The sequence below is a fragment of the Emydura macquarii genome, unplaced genomic scaffold (assembly GCF_026122565.2).
Source record: "Emydura macquarii macquarii isolate MOO-44397 ecotype Brisbane River unplaced genomic scaffold, CSIRO-AGI_Emac_v2 contig_1348, whole genome shotgun sequence".
In the NCBI taxonomy this organism is placed as follows: domain Eukaryota; kingdom Metazoa; phylum Chordata; order Testudines; family Chelidae; genus Emydura; species Emydura macquarii.
The window spans coordinates 1937328-1952953 of record NW_027131485.1 but is presented as its reverse complement, the minus strand read 5'-3'; the positions used below and the strand labels follow the sequence as shown (position 1 = coordinate 1952953).

The window sequence follows — 15626 nt, the reverse complement described above, 5'->3', positions numbered from 1 at the left end:
TGATCCCTTCAGAGTAGCTGCTCCTTTCGTCACTTATGATAAGCTGAGTCTGGAGCAACTGTTTTCTTCCTATTGTGCTCGTAGCTCTAACTTTGTTTGCTACAGTCATTCCAGCTGGGAAAGATTGGGCCTAGAGTTTCTGCGAGTGTCCTCAAAACTAACTTCCCTATAGGATTCCTGCTGAGAATGGAAGAGCTACTGCCTTCCCACAGGGTGATGGACTAAAGGATAATGGGATTTCAAGGGGAAGCCATTGTATTGGCAGGAATCTCTTTTGTATAATGGGTTAGTCAAGACAAGTATCGTTTCTGGCACTAATGAGATGTGCCTGGAAAACTGAAGGGCTGTGTAAATAGGCCCTCCCTTACTGTGGTAAAGTCAGCTCAAGCACCACTGATTGACCATTCGTTATCATAAGGATACCTGTGACGCTACAGGAAGAGGAGACGATGGCGTAAACACCTGATAAAAGAAGCATACACCCAGATGGGGAAGTGACACTTTATTCTGAAAAACAAACCAAGCAAATCCCTCCATCATAGCACAATATTTCAGCGCTGCCAGAATGATCCTTCAGCAGAGTCAGGACAGTATGTGTAAGGGAGGTGGTGGTAAAAGGGTTTCACCCAGTAATACAAGGTGGCAACCCTGGTTATAGGCACTAGGCCACAAAACAGCAATACAATGAATATACCACAAATGTTATTTGGATAGCATTAACACCACAAAGAGGCCCTCCACTCTCTGCTCCTTTCCCTGTGCTCCTGAGATAGCCAGGCATCCCCCTTCAGAGTCTTGGGCCAGGAAGGAAAAGCACTCAAAATTACGTTTAAGCACTGGGTGTATAGCACAAGGAGGAGAAAGAGGGAAAGGTCTACACAGGCGCTGAGTTCTGACGAACCAGGATCTGGAACGACAAAGGACTAGATCTCGCGAAGTTGTATGTCTTGAAAGATTGTCAGCTCTCATTGAGCAGTGAGTTGTTGATGACAGCAGGCTGTATCCAAAGGGCCCCACTAGCCATGACTCCAGTCTTCCACAAACGTCCTGCACTCCCAGCAGCCAATGCTTAGTCCTCTTTAGTTGGTGGCAGCTCTTTAATTGTGAGAGCAGGGAGCTATCATCTCCCTTACAGCTGTTGGCTGTCTACTTTAAAGAGCTTTCTAGTGGGAGAGGTTGAGACCCAATTCAGTGAGTTTCTCCTGCAAGAAGCCGGGAGTTGAGCAGCTGTCAGCTCCCCAAAACCAGCCTTCTCAGGCTCTTCCCGACAGAGACTCTTGTTGAGATTGGCTACATAAGAGGTTGGCAATTTAATAAAAAGATCTCAGTGTTCATCAGGAGGAGGTGGGGAGTTGGCAAAAGGAAACTTTGACCTGGAGTTACACTTGCTTTCACCGGGAAATATTACTGTGGGAATCTGTGTGTGTGTGTGTGTGTGTGTGTGATGGGATGAAAGCTGGGGACCAGAGGAATGTGACTCCATCTTAGGAGGAAGCAGGAAAGGCTTTCTTTATTCAGACTCCTTGGTTGCTTCTTCAAACAGCCATGAAAGGTTTAGCGAGAAAAGGAGGGAGGGGACTTCAAAAGAAATGGAGAAGCAACTAAATGCAACAGAAGGAACAAAACGAATTTGGCATGCCTAGCTCACGGATCTCCTTTCCTCTGCAGTAGGCTGGTCAGTGGAGAAACAATAATAGTCACGTATCCATTCACAATCCATGCCCAGAAGATGTGAGGCTAGGATTCAGTCAGAGTTAAGCACAGGTCTGGCGGCTGAAGAGTTCGAGAGTTACGGCGCTGAGGAATGCTGGTATGCTGTCCTGGTGCAGCAGATGGAGGTCAATGAGCTCACGGATTGTGAGAGAGAAGTCAGTCTCCAGAAGTTGCATCTTCCCACCAGAGGAGCTGGAGGCCTGAGGGGAGAAAGAGGAGGAGGAGGGGGGAAAATGAGGGGAGGGGAGGAAAGGGAAAAGAAATTGTTAATACAGTAGGGTTTTAATTCACTCCAAATGCTGAAGAATTCTAGCACTCTTGCTACGGCGTCTCCTTCACTGTGTATCTTATTCTAATCAAGGCAATCTTATCTACTGCCGAGCAGGTGTTCAACACACGATTTAATTGGACCATTATTAAGTTCTGCATTTCCAAAATCTCTGAACAATACCCCCTATGTGAGCCTCAAATGAATAATGAATTATAAGGCAGTAGGGAGAATGTTTAAAACATCTTGAAAACAAACTTTAAAGGGTCTGTATAACTAACACATGCAGTCACTGCAGAAAATGCAGAATGGATGCTTTAGGAGAAAAATCATTGAATAACCTGGTCTTGGGAGGCAGGAAACATACAAAAAGGTCTTTCTCCATTAAGGATCAAGGTCCTTGAACCCCTCCTCTCTTAGAGACTATGGAGATATGTTTTCAATGAACATTCCCTTTATATGAGCCAATGATCTACCCTTACCCAGCCCCCTTAGTTTGGGTATGTCTACCCTGCAATAAAAGACCCAGAGCACGGATGTAGCTAGCTTGGGTCAGTTGGCTCAGGCTATGGACCTATAAAATTGCAGTGCAGACATTTGGACTCGGGCTGGAGTCCAGCTCTGAGATTCTCCCCCAACTAGTGGGGTCTCAGATCCTGGGCTCCAGCCTGAGCCCAAAGGTTTACACTGCAATTTTATAGCTCCGTAGCCCAAGCACCTGGGCTCTGAGACTTGGTGCCATGGGTTATTTATCACAGTGTAAACATACCGGATGCGTTTTACCAGCCCTGCGTCACATGTGCAGGGGCTTTGCTGATGGAGAAATTATTCCAGAGACACACACAGGGTAAAGAAGCAAAATGCAAGAGGAGCCAAAGGATGCTCTGAGCCCCTCGTGCCATGGGCAGCATGAAGTCTGCTTGTTTATTAAGAAGACAGCAAAAATAGCTGGAAAAAAATTGGAATTTTTCTCCCCAGACTTTTCTCCTTTTGGGAATGATCGCTGCTCCTCATCTGCTGCTTAACACACCTTCTTAATGAAGCGGAACTAGAGGCAACACAAGCACTGCCTAACAGAGAGTGAGTCCAGCCTGCCTCAGTATCAGAATATTCCAGGTCCACAATCTATGCAGCAGAAGGGAAACTCTGAAGAAGGTCTGGTGGAGTCACCCTCTCCCAAAAGGGATATCAGTGGCTTGAGCTGTGGGTGTTTGTGCGTGCACTCAGCATGTCTTCACCTGCCAGACGAGAAGGGCAGCATTAATATCAGGGAAGCACCAAAGGCCCTGGGGATCTGTTTGTTTCCAATTTCATGTTTTCGGGAGTCAGGATTAATTACATTATGAACTTCTCATGTAAATGTCACTTCTGATTGTGAAGAGTGCAAGGCACAGAAGAAGCCCCTGTCACACCAATGCCGGGGAGGGGATTTAAACAAGATTTTATAGTGGAGAAGTAAATTAAGAGTTTGTTTAAAGCTCTTCCACTTCAATTCAGTTTAATGTTCATCTCTCTTTATGAACTACTCCAGATGGTGAAGTTTAGAGCCTTAATCCTTTGGTTAGTGGAGCCACCCTACTTGCTTTCCGAACATCCAATGTGAAACTGGGTCAGATAGGGACAACTGAAGAGACTGACTGGGAAAGACATAAAAGTGGCAAATGAGAGAGAGAAAGGGAACTAGGTCAGCGAGGGATATGCATTCGCAATCTATGCACAAGCCCAGGCACAGAGTGGAGCTTTTACACGGCCTTGAATTCGACCATAGGCCAGATGCTATCAATCAGAAATGTGCCAAGGCGGCCAGATTTTGGTTTTGCACGTCAAAGCCCATGGGTGTTGTATCTGGTTCTATGTGGCCTGAAACACTAAAGCTTAGGCCGGGGGAGAGGAAGGTCCAAATATTATGCAAGCACCAATTGTGTCTTCATAGTTAAGGATGAGTTGAATTTTCCCCGGCAGACACGAATTCAACTCTCTTTGCTGTGTTTGAAAAATATAGCATCTCCTCCTCCAAATTATTGTACTTATTCTTTGGGCACAGAATTAATGTTCTGAGAATTTATAAGTAAATCCATTAACCGGTTTAGGAGTTTAAATTAATTAAAATGGAGTTCTTTAAGAAGTTTAGCACCCACTGTCAGACCGTTTATTTGTTCCTTATGATCTCAGCAACAGAATTACACAAATGCTTCACAACGCCGGAATAGTTAGAACTCAGTGAAAACTTGTGCATAGGCTACACTGGAATATTCATTTATTTATTTAGGATTAATTATCATTTGCCCCTCATTATTCTGAACGTTTTTGGTTCAGAAGTGGCTGAAGAATAATGTTCTACCACAGAAAATTCCATGAAGAGCTGGAATGCTCTTTCAAAATGGCTGTTATCTCCAATTGCTTTCAACAGGACTGAGGGTTTCTCGGCCTCCTGACTGCATAGAAGGACGCCATCTTCTCTGATGGTAGCTTGGCTTCACTCTCATTGGAAACAATAGGAGGTGGTATCCACTTTGAAAGAGGGCAACTTAACTAAACTCAGCTTATGACTTCAGTCCTAATGAGTACAACTGGAGAAAAGGAGAAGGAGAACATTTTACCTACTAACCTCAGCTGACACTAACTTTCATTTATGAAAAATAATGGCAAAAAGCGACCATATTAATCCTAAATATTTCTTTTCAACAGCTACTCTTTGCACCAAATCTACTCCACACAGTACAGAAAGGAGGAAAAAGCCAGGGTGTGCATCTTGGAAAATGTAGGGCGTGGAGAAACTGGTGTATATATGTGCAGGGGATTGTGCAGGGCAGGAGGGAGAGAAAATTTGGGACGTGCATAGGACCATGTGGGGAGATGCAAAAGGCAGCAGGAATTTGGAGAACAAGAGGAAAGAAGAAATTGGGGTGAACACTCTGGCTTCTTTGTGGTGCTCTGGTCCTTCTGGTGAATCAAAGCAGCTTACTCACTGGCTTAATTTGCCAGTACACTTTGGTTGCTTCTGTACTGCTCTAGGGTGGCATAAGTGAGCCAGAGCATACCAATGAATCATAAAAGTTCAAATGAAAAAGGAATTAAAGCTGATACGTCATATAGTCAAAGCATAAGCAATATCACATGACATTCTCTGTGCATTTCTTATTTAGGGTTCTTGTACACTACTGTATATTTAAAAAAAACCCCAAACAAATAAGGAAATTGCCAGACAAAACCAATGTTCAAGAGGAGTTAGGATTGAGAGTACTGTGCAAGTCAGTAGTTTAAGGTAAAGTACAGTACAGGATTGTAATTATCATCAAACCAAATATTATAAACCCAGGAAATTCAGAGCTAAGGCCAAACTTAAAAAAACACAAATCCAAATATGTTCAGGTAAGAAAGTGCATAGTTAGGGCACCTAAAGAACTTTATATCTGCTCTGTAGTGATGGCATGTGGGAGGGAAAAAAAAAATCTAATGTGTCTTTAAAAGTCAGTTCAGTCTAATCTGGGATCAAACCCACAAAAATGTCTCATTCACAGTCACATGGTTATTATATGTTGTTACTTTTATAGACATGTAAGAAAAAGCAGCAAGATTTAGAGTTTGACTGAATAGGTGGGTTCACTGAAAGGGCCTAGTCAAAGATGATATCTAGTTAAGGGCTTAGTTTTGTCCCTTCTGGTTAATAGGCAAATCAAGGTGGTTTGATTGGGGTTTGCAAAACCAAAGCCAGGATGTTTCAGATCCAGTTTCAATTTTATCCAGCCCACCAACATTTTGGAGAAGAGACATTCCAGTTTTGGACTGTCTCAATTATCAATCCATTCTGCTTTCAGAAATACAAAGGATCTTTATCAGGAAAGCAATTTAAATGGGATAAAACACTCTCCACTAAATACTATGTACATGCATGAGTCTGCGTGTGCATGAGCCAGGCTGTAGGTTGCAAGAACACCACCGTGCTTTGTTCTTCTAGGCTGCATTGCCCTATTGAGTGATCACAAAATCAGAAGCAGCTTTTTGGCCATGTTGTATGAACGGGACAAGTTGGATCCGTCTGCCATATGATGACATGAACTTCCAGCAGTCGCTTTTCAACCTCCTCTGAGAAAGGAGCCTTCGGTACAATTGCTTTTCCATGAGAGACAAGATTAGCTGTTCTCAGACAGAAGAAAACATCATAAATCTTCCTTTTAACCCTGGAAATTGGTAAATTATTCAAGGCTTTATAATTTTTTATATATTTTTTGAAGGCAGAGACTTGCATTACAGATAAAGCCTTGTGTCAGCACTCAGTCCTTTAAGAGAGCTAGATACCTTGGAACTTGTGTGCCCGTTCCATTTGTTCCACTCTATTTATCTGTCTGTGCAGGAGATGAAGGCTTGAGTGGGATCTAAAGCTAATCATGGAAAGTGAATGCCCGAGAGAGGTGAGCAGCCCAGCGAAAGAGCTGCTGGTTCCTTTTCAGTCAAAGGATAAACTTTCTATTTGTCTTGCACTCTGCTCATTCCATCTGCAGCCAAACACTTCAGTCAATATCTGTGTTTCTAGCCGCAGATTTATTCTGAGGTGAGCAAAGGCACAGAGAGTGGAGAAGGGAAGGAGTAGAGCACTCTTGAATGCCAGGATGATCAGTCTTGCTGCAGGCCTGGAAAGAGAGCCATACCTGTATGCACTGAATTTAGCCGTATGAAATGGAAATATACCAACTTCATGAAAAAAGTTGTTTCTTACACTTGGATGTATATATATATATATATATATATATACCTCCTATTTGTGATTTCCACTTCATGCATCTGATGAAGTGGGTTGCAGTCCACGAAAGTTTATGCCTGCAGAAATGTGTTAGTCTTTAAGGTGCTACAGGACTCTCGTGGTTTTTGCTGTATGCATTCAATTGCTGCACTTACAGAGAGGCTGAGAATCTCTCAGTAACAGTGAGCATCACAGGAAAGAAAACATTAGCTCTTTTTACATCCTGCAGTGATCACTCTCACCCATGGCACAATAAGGATTTAAAGCAGACTATGCTCACACCACCTACGGATACTAGATGCTGCAAAGTGTAGAGAGTCTCCTTGTTAAGAGAGCATCTCTGGCAGTTGGCAGGACCATGCTGGTGTTTGTAAGTGATGAGTGAAGTACAAAGGGGGATCACGCGTCGTTGTCTCTTCAGCAGGACATATATGAGGGTTCAGACCATGCTAGTGTTGCTATTGATATGGTCGAGATTACACTTTCTGTCTCAGCCTTTATTGCTTATAAACTTTCCAAAAAAGCAATCTTCTGGGATGAAATTTCCCTCTCCAGCCTGGAAATGATGATGATGTTAAAGATTTGATAAAATTTTGCTTGGCTGTTTACAAGACACTCACATTGTTTGGAAGGATGCGTGGGACGGGGGCAGCAATTCACACTTCCCCACCCCTCACCTCTCCAGGAACACTTTTGCAACTAGAAAACGTATAAAATCTATAAACTGAAACTTGGCCTGGACTGTCACTGGTTCTTTGTAGACCAACCAGCTGGCTGCAAGAGGTCACACAGTACTCGGGTCAGACACAATGAAAGAATGCTGGCCAACACACACTGGAAAGGGGATCAAGCATTGTTAGGGTAAACGTCACGACTACATTCAAAAGCATGCAACCATAAGCAAACGCGACCCCACAGTGAGGTGGGCAGTGTCCTTTGCCTCAGTTTCCCACCGTGCAGTGGGAAAGCCTGACAAATGAGTGTCCCATTAACACCTCACTCCCTTCTGCCGCCACTGCACCCTGGAGTGCTGTGAAGAGAGGGAAGAAGGGGAGAGGGAAGCTGGGCTGCAGTCAGTCCCAGAAGAAGATTGGCAGGAAGAAGAGGCAGCCTGGGAGAACAAGGGTACGGGGGAAAGGGAGAAGAGGAGAAAATCACATCGTGATATTGGATACAATTCAGGATTTCACCACAAAGTGGGGCAATCTCCTCCTTTTCATATGAAAATCCACGGCTCTATTCCTAGGTGCTGTATGAAACAGATGCCCAATGTAGGAGGAATACACTTTTGAGCACTCAGACGCACACATGCAGTGCGTGCTTCAGAGTCCACGCATGGTGATAGTTTTCATACAAAGGATTACGGTCTACAAGAATGTGCTGCTGTAACTGGATTGGCAGAGTGATTCTCCACCCCCTTGTGAGGAATTTTATTACTGTGCAGATGAAACTCTGCAATACTCCAAAGCGAATGAGGCGCCTTTATTTTCAAGGCTGCGTTTTATTAGGTGTTTTAATGAACAAGTAATCTGTTGCCCCAGTGATATTTTCTCAGGGAAGCTAATGGTGCGGCTCCATCTCATCTGCTAAGACGTCTGCATTGCTCTTCTCACTCTGCGGAACCACTTGCTGTGCAACTTCCTAACACACCGCAGGGAACAATCCTGTATGTGGCAGGGCGAAGGACTGTGTGCCCCAATATCTATGGCTCTGTGAAGATTTCCACACTGTTTTCTTCAGTCCATGATACTTTCCCTTTTGTGCACTGGGCTCATCTACCAAGATACCTGCACTGCTCTCCTCACCCCCTGATACTTCTACTCATCTGCTGATGCCTCCTTGTTCCAATGGCATTTTTTTTTCCACTGTATGAACTTTGCCATGCTGGCTGCATGCATGCAGTGACCCTATGGCTCCTGCACCACTCTCCTCACAAGATGGAACCTCCTGCTGCATTGCCTTTCCAAAAGTCAAGACCCCAGCTCTGCTGTCTCTAAGCCGTGGAGACCCACCCTACCTACCCCTCTTTAAGGAGGGCTATGTGCCACTCTTTTCACTTTATAAAACCCCTCTGGCATCGACCTGGGCATCTCTTTGAAAGGCTGCAACAGTCTTATCGGACCTAACACCACATCACTCAGCAGTGTTATCACAGCCCACTGCACAAAACCTGCATGCCAGCTCCCTAGCTGGACACAACACCTGCCCTCCTGTCTGCCAAAAAAACCCCTAATTCAAATTCTTTAGTTCGCCTCACTTACTTTTTATGGTTTCCTCAGCCAGTCTACTGCAGGATTTCTCTTTTTCTGCCTTGTCCAGATCACATGCTCTCTCCATCCATTAGTATGGTTACATCTTGTCACAGTCCAACAAACCAATTTTAAAACCATTTTTTAAAGCAGCCTGCTCTGACCTTTAAACAAGAAAATATTTTTGTTTCTGCCGCTTGCTTTAGATTCTGAGATTTTTCTAAATGTCAAAGGCCTACTGTCCACACGCAGCTGTCAGAGAGAGAGAGAGAGAGAGGCAGTACAGCCTCAGAGAGGGCCCTAAGCCTGTTCTCAGGCTCCCCTGCCCAGCAAATATTACACATTGGAAAACAAAGCTCACGTATAAGAGTCTGTGTGTATGTGTGTGCACACGCATACTTCCAAAGAAACAAACACAAAAAAGTATTTGTAAAGTCTGAATGCTCAGCTAAAAAAACCAGAATCAATTTCTCCTTCAAAGCTAGGGCTGAGGTCATAAATTCAGGCCAGGGGCAGGGTGAGATGTGGAGGAGATAGGATTTGATGACCAAATTTTTCTCAGTGGGGTTGGTGTACTACAGCCTTCTCTTTACTGTCCACACCATGGAATTATTCATTAAAGAGGGTAATTCTAGCGAAAGATCTTTTTCCTTTTCAACAGCCCTCTAGAAGATCTCTTCAAAGCTTAAAGGATGGAGCGACACAGAGGTGGGGGGAGGGATACGATGGGGAGACTGACTGCTGAAGTTATACAATTCAATCAAGAGAGTTCTGAGGATCTGTATAATTGCTCAGACTTGACTCTCTTGGGTGGCGATATCATTATCAAAATCCCCCAATTGAATTATGCCTCACCAATCAATCTCTCCTAAGCATTACACCCTGCTCAAATATCAGGTCCCCAGGTAGCTAGCAAATCACTGTAATTAGAGGCTGTTCATTTAAAATGATAGGAATATTAAAAAAAAAAAACAACCAAATTTGCCCACAAGATATGGCTATGGCTGGAAATATTTATGAGTTTATTGAACTCACAGTCTGTTGCTTTTATTTGTTTATTTTTGTAGTAACCAGCAGGTTTTGCTAGCTTGTGACATCACGTTCCTATACCCTATGAGACAGCTTAACGACTAAGCACTAATAAGGCTGTGTGGCTGTCCATCAATCTGGGAACACTGCCTTTCACAAAATGACCTCTCCTCGTCTCCAGCTAAATTTCCTTTCCCCACAATATTTTCTTTGTAACCTAAAAGAGGGAGAATAGGTTCTTTATAATAATTGCTTCTTGCCAAGACCTCTGACCCCATGTTGCAAGTTTGATATATAAAGTGAATTTATGAGGCACAGGGGGACAGACGTCTATATAAAGTGCCTTCCAGGGAATGTAATGAAAAAGCCACTCAAGTGCTGAGTGAAGAGGAATGGGTGACGGGCAATGCCAGGATGAAAACTAAATACTGGGATAGGGTATGGGAGGAACAACCCCATGCACACATCAAGATTTATGACACACACTTCCTCCCTCTTGCTTATTATTCAATACTGATATGAACCACAACTCCTGTCTATTTAGTACAGGAGTTTAGCTCACGCACTTCCACCTTTAATCAGGAACATGACCCACATATTATATACACAAGTGATAAAACTGACTGAGTACCAGCTATTACACTAACTCAATGTCAAAGGAAACCAATAAGTAGAACACTGCACATGGGCAAGTTCCTTTACACAACCACACGCTTTGACTTATGTGCGCATGTCTGCAGAGGCCACAGGAGATGGCAAAATGGAAAATTTAAACACGGGCACCAACACTTGTTGAACTGTATTCACTTTTCTCTTGGGGAGTAAACCAGTGGATGTTAGTCCTGGGGAGAGCAGAAGTGTCTGATGGATGACTTTTCTTCTGTCATGGGGTCTCTTCTACAGATTGCTGCTCTTTAGATAGTGAAAAGTGATACCCTAAAAATGAGAGCAAAAGTCTCAGGCTTTAACTAAAGGGAAGAATTTATAAATATTTATACTATTTGACTAGGACTACTGATGTCTTGCATTTGTGTATTCAGATAGCACCTTTGATCATGAAGGATGTACTTACAAACTATTATTTTCATGACCTTACCCTACCACTGAGGCAGCCACCTCTGGGGTGGAATTTGGCAATTATTTAATAACAGATGGAAACACTGCACAACAGTTTAGGATAGGAAGAGACAAATACCATGTCTGACTTAAATTGTAACTTGGAGGATAATTACTCAAGCTGGAATTTGTCCAGGACACAGGAGTTAATACTCACATCCTCACAAAAAGTGTGATGGGATCTTTAATGACCGCATGTGTCCAATACCTCAGTTTAATGTCTTGTCTGAAAGATGGCTCCTCTAGCAGCACAGTGCTTCCTATCACCATGCTGCAAACAAACAAGTTTGATACTGTCAAAGATGATTGCCTACTGGAACATCCTGTGTTTCTGGAGGTCTCCAAACCAAGTACCAAAGAGACCCAACCTGCTGAGATGATAGCCAAAAATGGTATGAGTGGGGACACTAACACAGATCTCTGTCCCCTATAAGGTAGAACCACATTAGTAAGAGTAAATCAGAAAACTCAGTCTGCATCCTAATGAGTTCAAAATACATCCATAGGAAATCCACTAAACAAGATACTCTTTGTAGCATAGTACACTGCACTAAGTCTCAGAGACCAGGTCAGCTGACTTGGGCTCACGTTGCAGGGCTAAAAATTGCAGTGTAGATGTTTGAGCTTGGGCTGGAGCCCAGGCTCTGAGACGCTCTCCCCTCGTGGACCCTCAGAACAGAAAAAGGAATGGAGGACAGAAGATATGTGCTTCCAGGAACATGGAGATCAATGACTGAGAAGGAAGAGGATGGACTAGGATTATCCGTACAGATTCTGATTAACAGCTCTCTGTGCTTGCTGCTTCCTGTAATGGGGAGCTATTTAACTCAGTTCTGAATTGTAATCCTGAATGGTAAAACAAGAGAACATGTATAACAAAGCTTGCAAAATACTGAGTGCTAGAGACCCAAGTGACATTAAGGTGAATCTGGATGGCAACATTTCACAAACGACTAGCTGCTGGTGCAATAAACCCCTGGGTCTCAAGAGACAGGCATATACAACTGTCTCAAATGAGAAAGATCTGTCCTGACCCTTCACTACTCACTGAGTGATATCACTGATTCCACAGACACTCACCACTCTTCTGCTCACTCTCTCTGTACTGTGTTCCTGCCAGGGACTTGTAGTTTCCCTATTTTCCCTTCTCCAAATTATATCAAATAGGCAGAAAAACAGACACAAGCCTATGGCTGAAGTGATTCATGTCGCTCAGGGTGCAAGTGGGCTGTGCAGACTTCTCCAGTTACCAGCTGAAAAACAAATCCCTTGTTTCATGAGATGGGCTTTTCTCTTTGCAAGAAACAGTGGGTGACTGCACATCAGGGGAGAGAAAGGGGCTGGGAGTGGTTAAATGAGCAGATTATATGAGATGCCTGTGAGGCATGTCTCACTGGAGCGATTGTTACTTTACTATCCAGCAGACACCAGTGTGTGATTAATACGTTTATCTTTCTCATCTCCTTGGTAGCCTCATGGATGTGTTGTCATGAGCAGGGAAGGGGAAAGGATAGAGGACTGAACAAAGAGATCCTCTGACCACCACTCACTTACGGAACCTTGTGATGAACTTACCTACAATCAGACAGACTTTAGGAGTTCGATCATGGGATTGGGTGGTGTGTAAAAAGTATGCCTGGCTCCTATCCATCCAAGCAGTATAGGGTTTGTGCGGGATGAAGTAACATATGGGCCTGATGGTAGATTATACCAGTACTTCACATCAAGTGTATTCATCATCCTGCTCTAGTTCTTATTTAGTTGTAGTCTGGCACCTTGCACAAAATTCAGGCTTAAACCCAAAATACAGCCACATGAAGATATAAAAAAGGCTCTGCAGTCTGACCCTTTCGGAGGCGCCGGGCGTGAAATATCAGACTCCCACCTGTCACCAGCTGTCCTTGCATAGAATTGAATCTTGGTGCTTTACGACTCCCATGTAATTGCTGTCTGCCATTGCTAAGTTTTCATTTTGACATCAGACTCAGTGCTGTCAACTATCATAATTTTATTGTGAGTTTAGAAATTCTGGGGTGGTTTTTTTTTTTTTACCCGTTTCATGAAAATGCAACGAAAGGCCACCAACTCCCAAACTGTCCCTTATTCAAAACATTCACCCTCTCCAATTACTGTCTATGGGATTGATGTCATCAGATGGGGACGTCATCGGATGGGGAGACTGAGGAGGGAACAGGAGGTAGATTTAGGGGCTGCTACAGGAGAATGGGGAGGCAGGAGGAGACTGAAGGGAATGATGTAATGTGAGGAGCCGGAGGGAAACCATTGGGGTGCAGCAGGAGACTGAGGGAGTGAAGAAGATAGTGGCATGAAGACAGAGAGGCACAGAATAGCAGCTCCTCCATCTGGGGGTAGCAGAAGGGAAGGGGAATGCCGTCTGAGCAGCCAGTGAGAACATAAGTTTTACATGTGTATTTGAAGCTGGATTTTGACCCTGAAAAGTCTGTACACTTTGGGGGCAGGTGGCTTTTTCCTAAAACTTCAAAAATCAGAACGCAAATTACTCCTCCCTCCCACACACACTTTCAGTACTTTTAATCCAATCTCATGATTTTTGAGCACATGGGGTGCGTGTTAGTAGTGACTCTACTCATGACGTGATTCACCAAGACTGGCAAATCCAAGCACAGCAAAAACTGGAGACTGGGACACTAGGCAGACCAATTAACTTGCCACCCAAAATACAGCATGTGTTTTCTCAAAGTCAGACCTGAAGTGAATAATCTTCTACTGGAAAGCCTAGAGTTAAACTGTGAGGAAGTGGGAATTTTCTGTAATATTTTTATGAATCTCGTGTGTGCCTCAGTTTCCTTCTATATTTTGCATTGCTACCCAGTGGAGGAAAAAGTCTGCTCTTGCGGGTAGCGCAATACGTGAAGTGTGTCACCTTGCTGTCTGGGTCACAATGAATGGGTCACTAAGGAACTGGTTGAAACTGACCCAGATCAACAGAGGGTCCAGATGGATGACTGAAACCCCAACAACTGAACAATTGACACTCAGCAGCAGTAAACTCCAGCAGGTGGGGTTGTGAATTCAGCACAGCCCTGCCTGGAGACTGGGAGGTGACCAGGAGGGGATAAAGACTGGACTTCTAGAAGAAGCTGGCTTCTTTTATCTGGAACTAAGGGTTCAGAGAGAGACAGAGTCTGAAGTGGAATCCATTACAGCTTGGCTGGTAGATTGTTTTGGCTTGGCCACATGGACTATTATTTTGACCTTCATGTCTCTGTGCTAAGGACTTCTGAGGTTGTGTTCCAGTTGACTAATAAACCTACTGTTTTGAAAAGGCTGTCTGGTGTCTGCAAATACCTGCTGAGGAACAAGCCTCTAACCAGCAGTCTCTCTCACTTGGACTTGCTGGGAAGAACTCATGGCATGAGGCAGGAGTGCTGGAGGACAGAGGCTGTCTCGGAGATGGTGAGGCTGCAGAGTGAGTGAAGACTGAAGAGGCTGAAGAGGCTGACTGAAGAGTGAGCCCCTCGGAGGTCTGGCAGACTGAAGGAAGTCCTCCAAGAGACTGTTTACTAGCTGTGACATGGCACAGATTCTGTGGATCTGTGATACAATCAGAGAAAGAATTCCCTTCTCACTCCCATAGGCAGTGGCTCCTCCAGCATATACCTAAGATCAGTTACGTATGGAAGGAAGCCCATGGCTGAATGAACAGCAGTTGAATTCCCATCTCATCCCCTTCCCACCCCACAAGTGTTGTAGTTAAATCTGTGAAGGAATAGCAGGGGAAGCCCAAAGTTGAACGAGGTTAGGGCTGAGGTAGATTTATTGATGTTCTCTTAAAGAGTATGTCTATTCTTCGAGCTGGGGATGTGATTGTCAGCTCGGAGAGACATACTCGCACTAGCTCTGATCCAGCTAGTGTGTTAAAATTAGAGCGTAGCCACAGCAGTGTGCGGCGCTAACTGCCCATGTCAGACCATGCACATGTACCTGAAACAGCTAGCCCCTCCCACGGCTCGCGTTGCCATGGTTACATTGTATTGTTAGTACACTAGCTTGATCAAAACTAGCATGGGTATGACTTCTTGAGCTGGAAATCACACCCCCAGCTTGAAGCGTCGACATATCCAAGGAGGCTCCTTGTACTGTCCTTGGTACCTCACTAATGAAGGACTTAGGAGGAGAGCACTGCTGGTTCTCAAGCATTCATGTGGTCACAGCAGCCTCTGAGGTATCTGCCTGTGGTCTGCACCCTCTTCGGTAGTAAGCCTTTTTGGCTGACGTACATTTGACTAACTTTTCCTCGATGCTGGTGTTTCTCCACTGACAGTCTGCCATCCTCCACTCAGCTCCTGTAGCTGGAGGTGCAGTGAGGAGAAGATTTATGCAGACATCATCTCTGCAATTATGAAAACAAAAGAAAAGACACCCAGATATCATACAAATTGATGCGTTTTGCCAGCAGGCCTGTATGCACGATTCAGTAACAGCTGTCATGCTCCAGCCTCTGTCATCTGAAGCTCCAATACAACCT

At 44.2% G+C, this 15626-nt stretch overlaps 1 protein-coding gene across 6 annotated transcripts in view; it reads right to left on the bottom strand.

Annotated features, from left to right (window-relative positions):
* Positions 1–487: 487 nt before the first annotated feature.
* The window catches only part of MAD1L1 (mitotic arrest deficient 1 like 1), a 493546-nt gene continuing 478407 nt past the window's right edge, over positions 488–15626 (bottom strand). For 4 of the 6 annotated variants that reach the window (XM_067550858.1, XM_067550856.1, XM_067550860.1 and 1 more), the window contains one exon: positions 488–1913. In XM_067550858.1, the coding sequence (XP_067406959.1) occupies positions 1755–1913 (159 nt within the window). In that variant the 3' untranslated portion in view covers positions 488–1754. Of the gene's footprint in view, positions 1914–3170; positions 3220–15422; positions 15492–15626 lie in introns of those variants that run through there. The other 2 variants (XM_067550861.1, XM_067550862.1) reach the window with 2 other exon arrangements.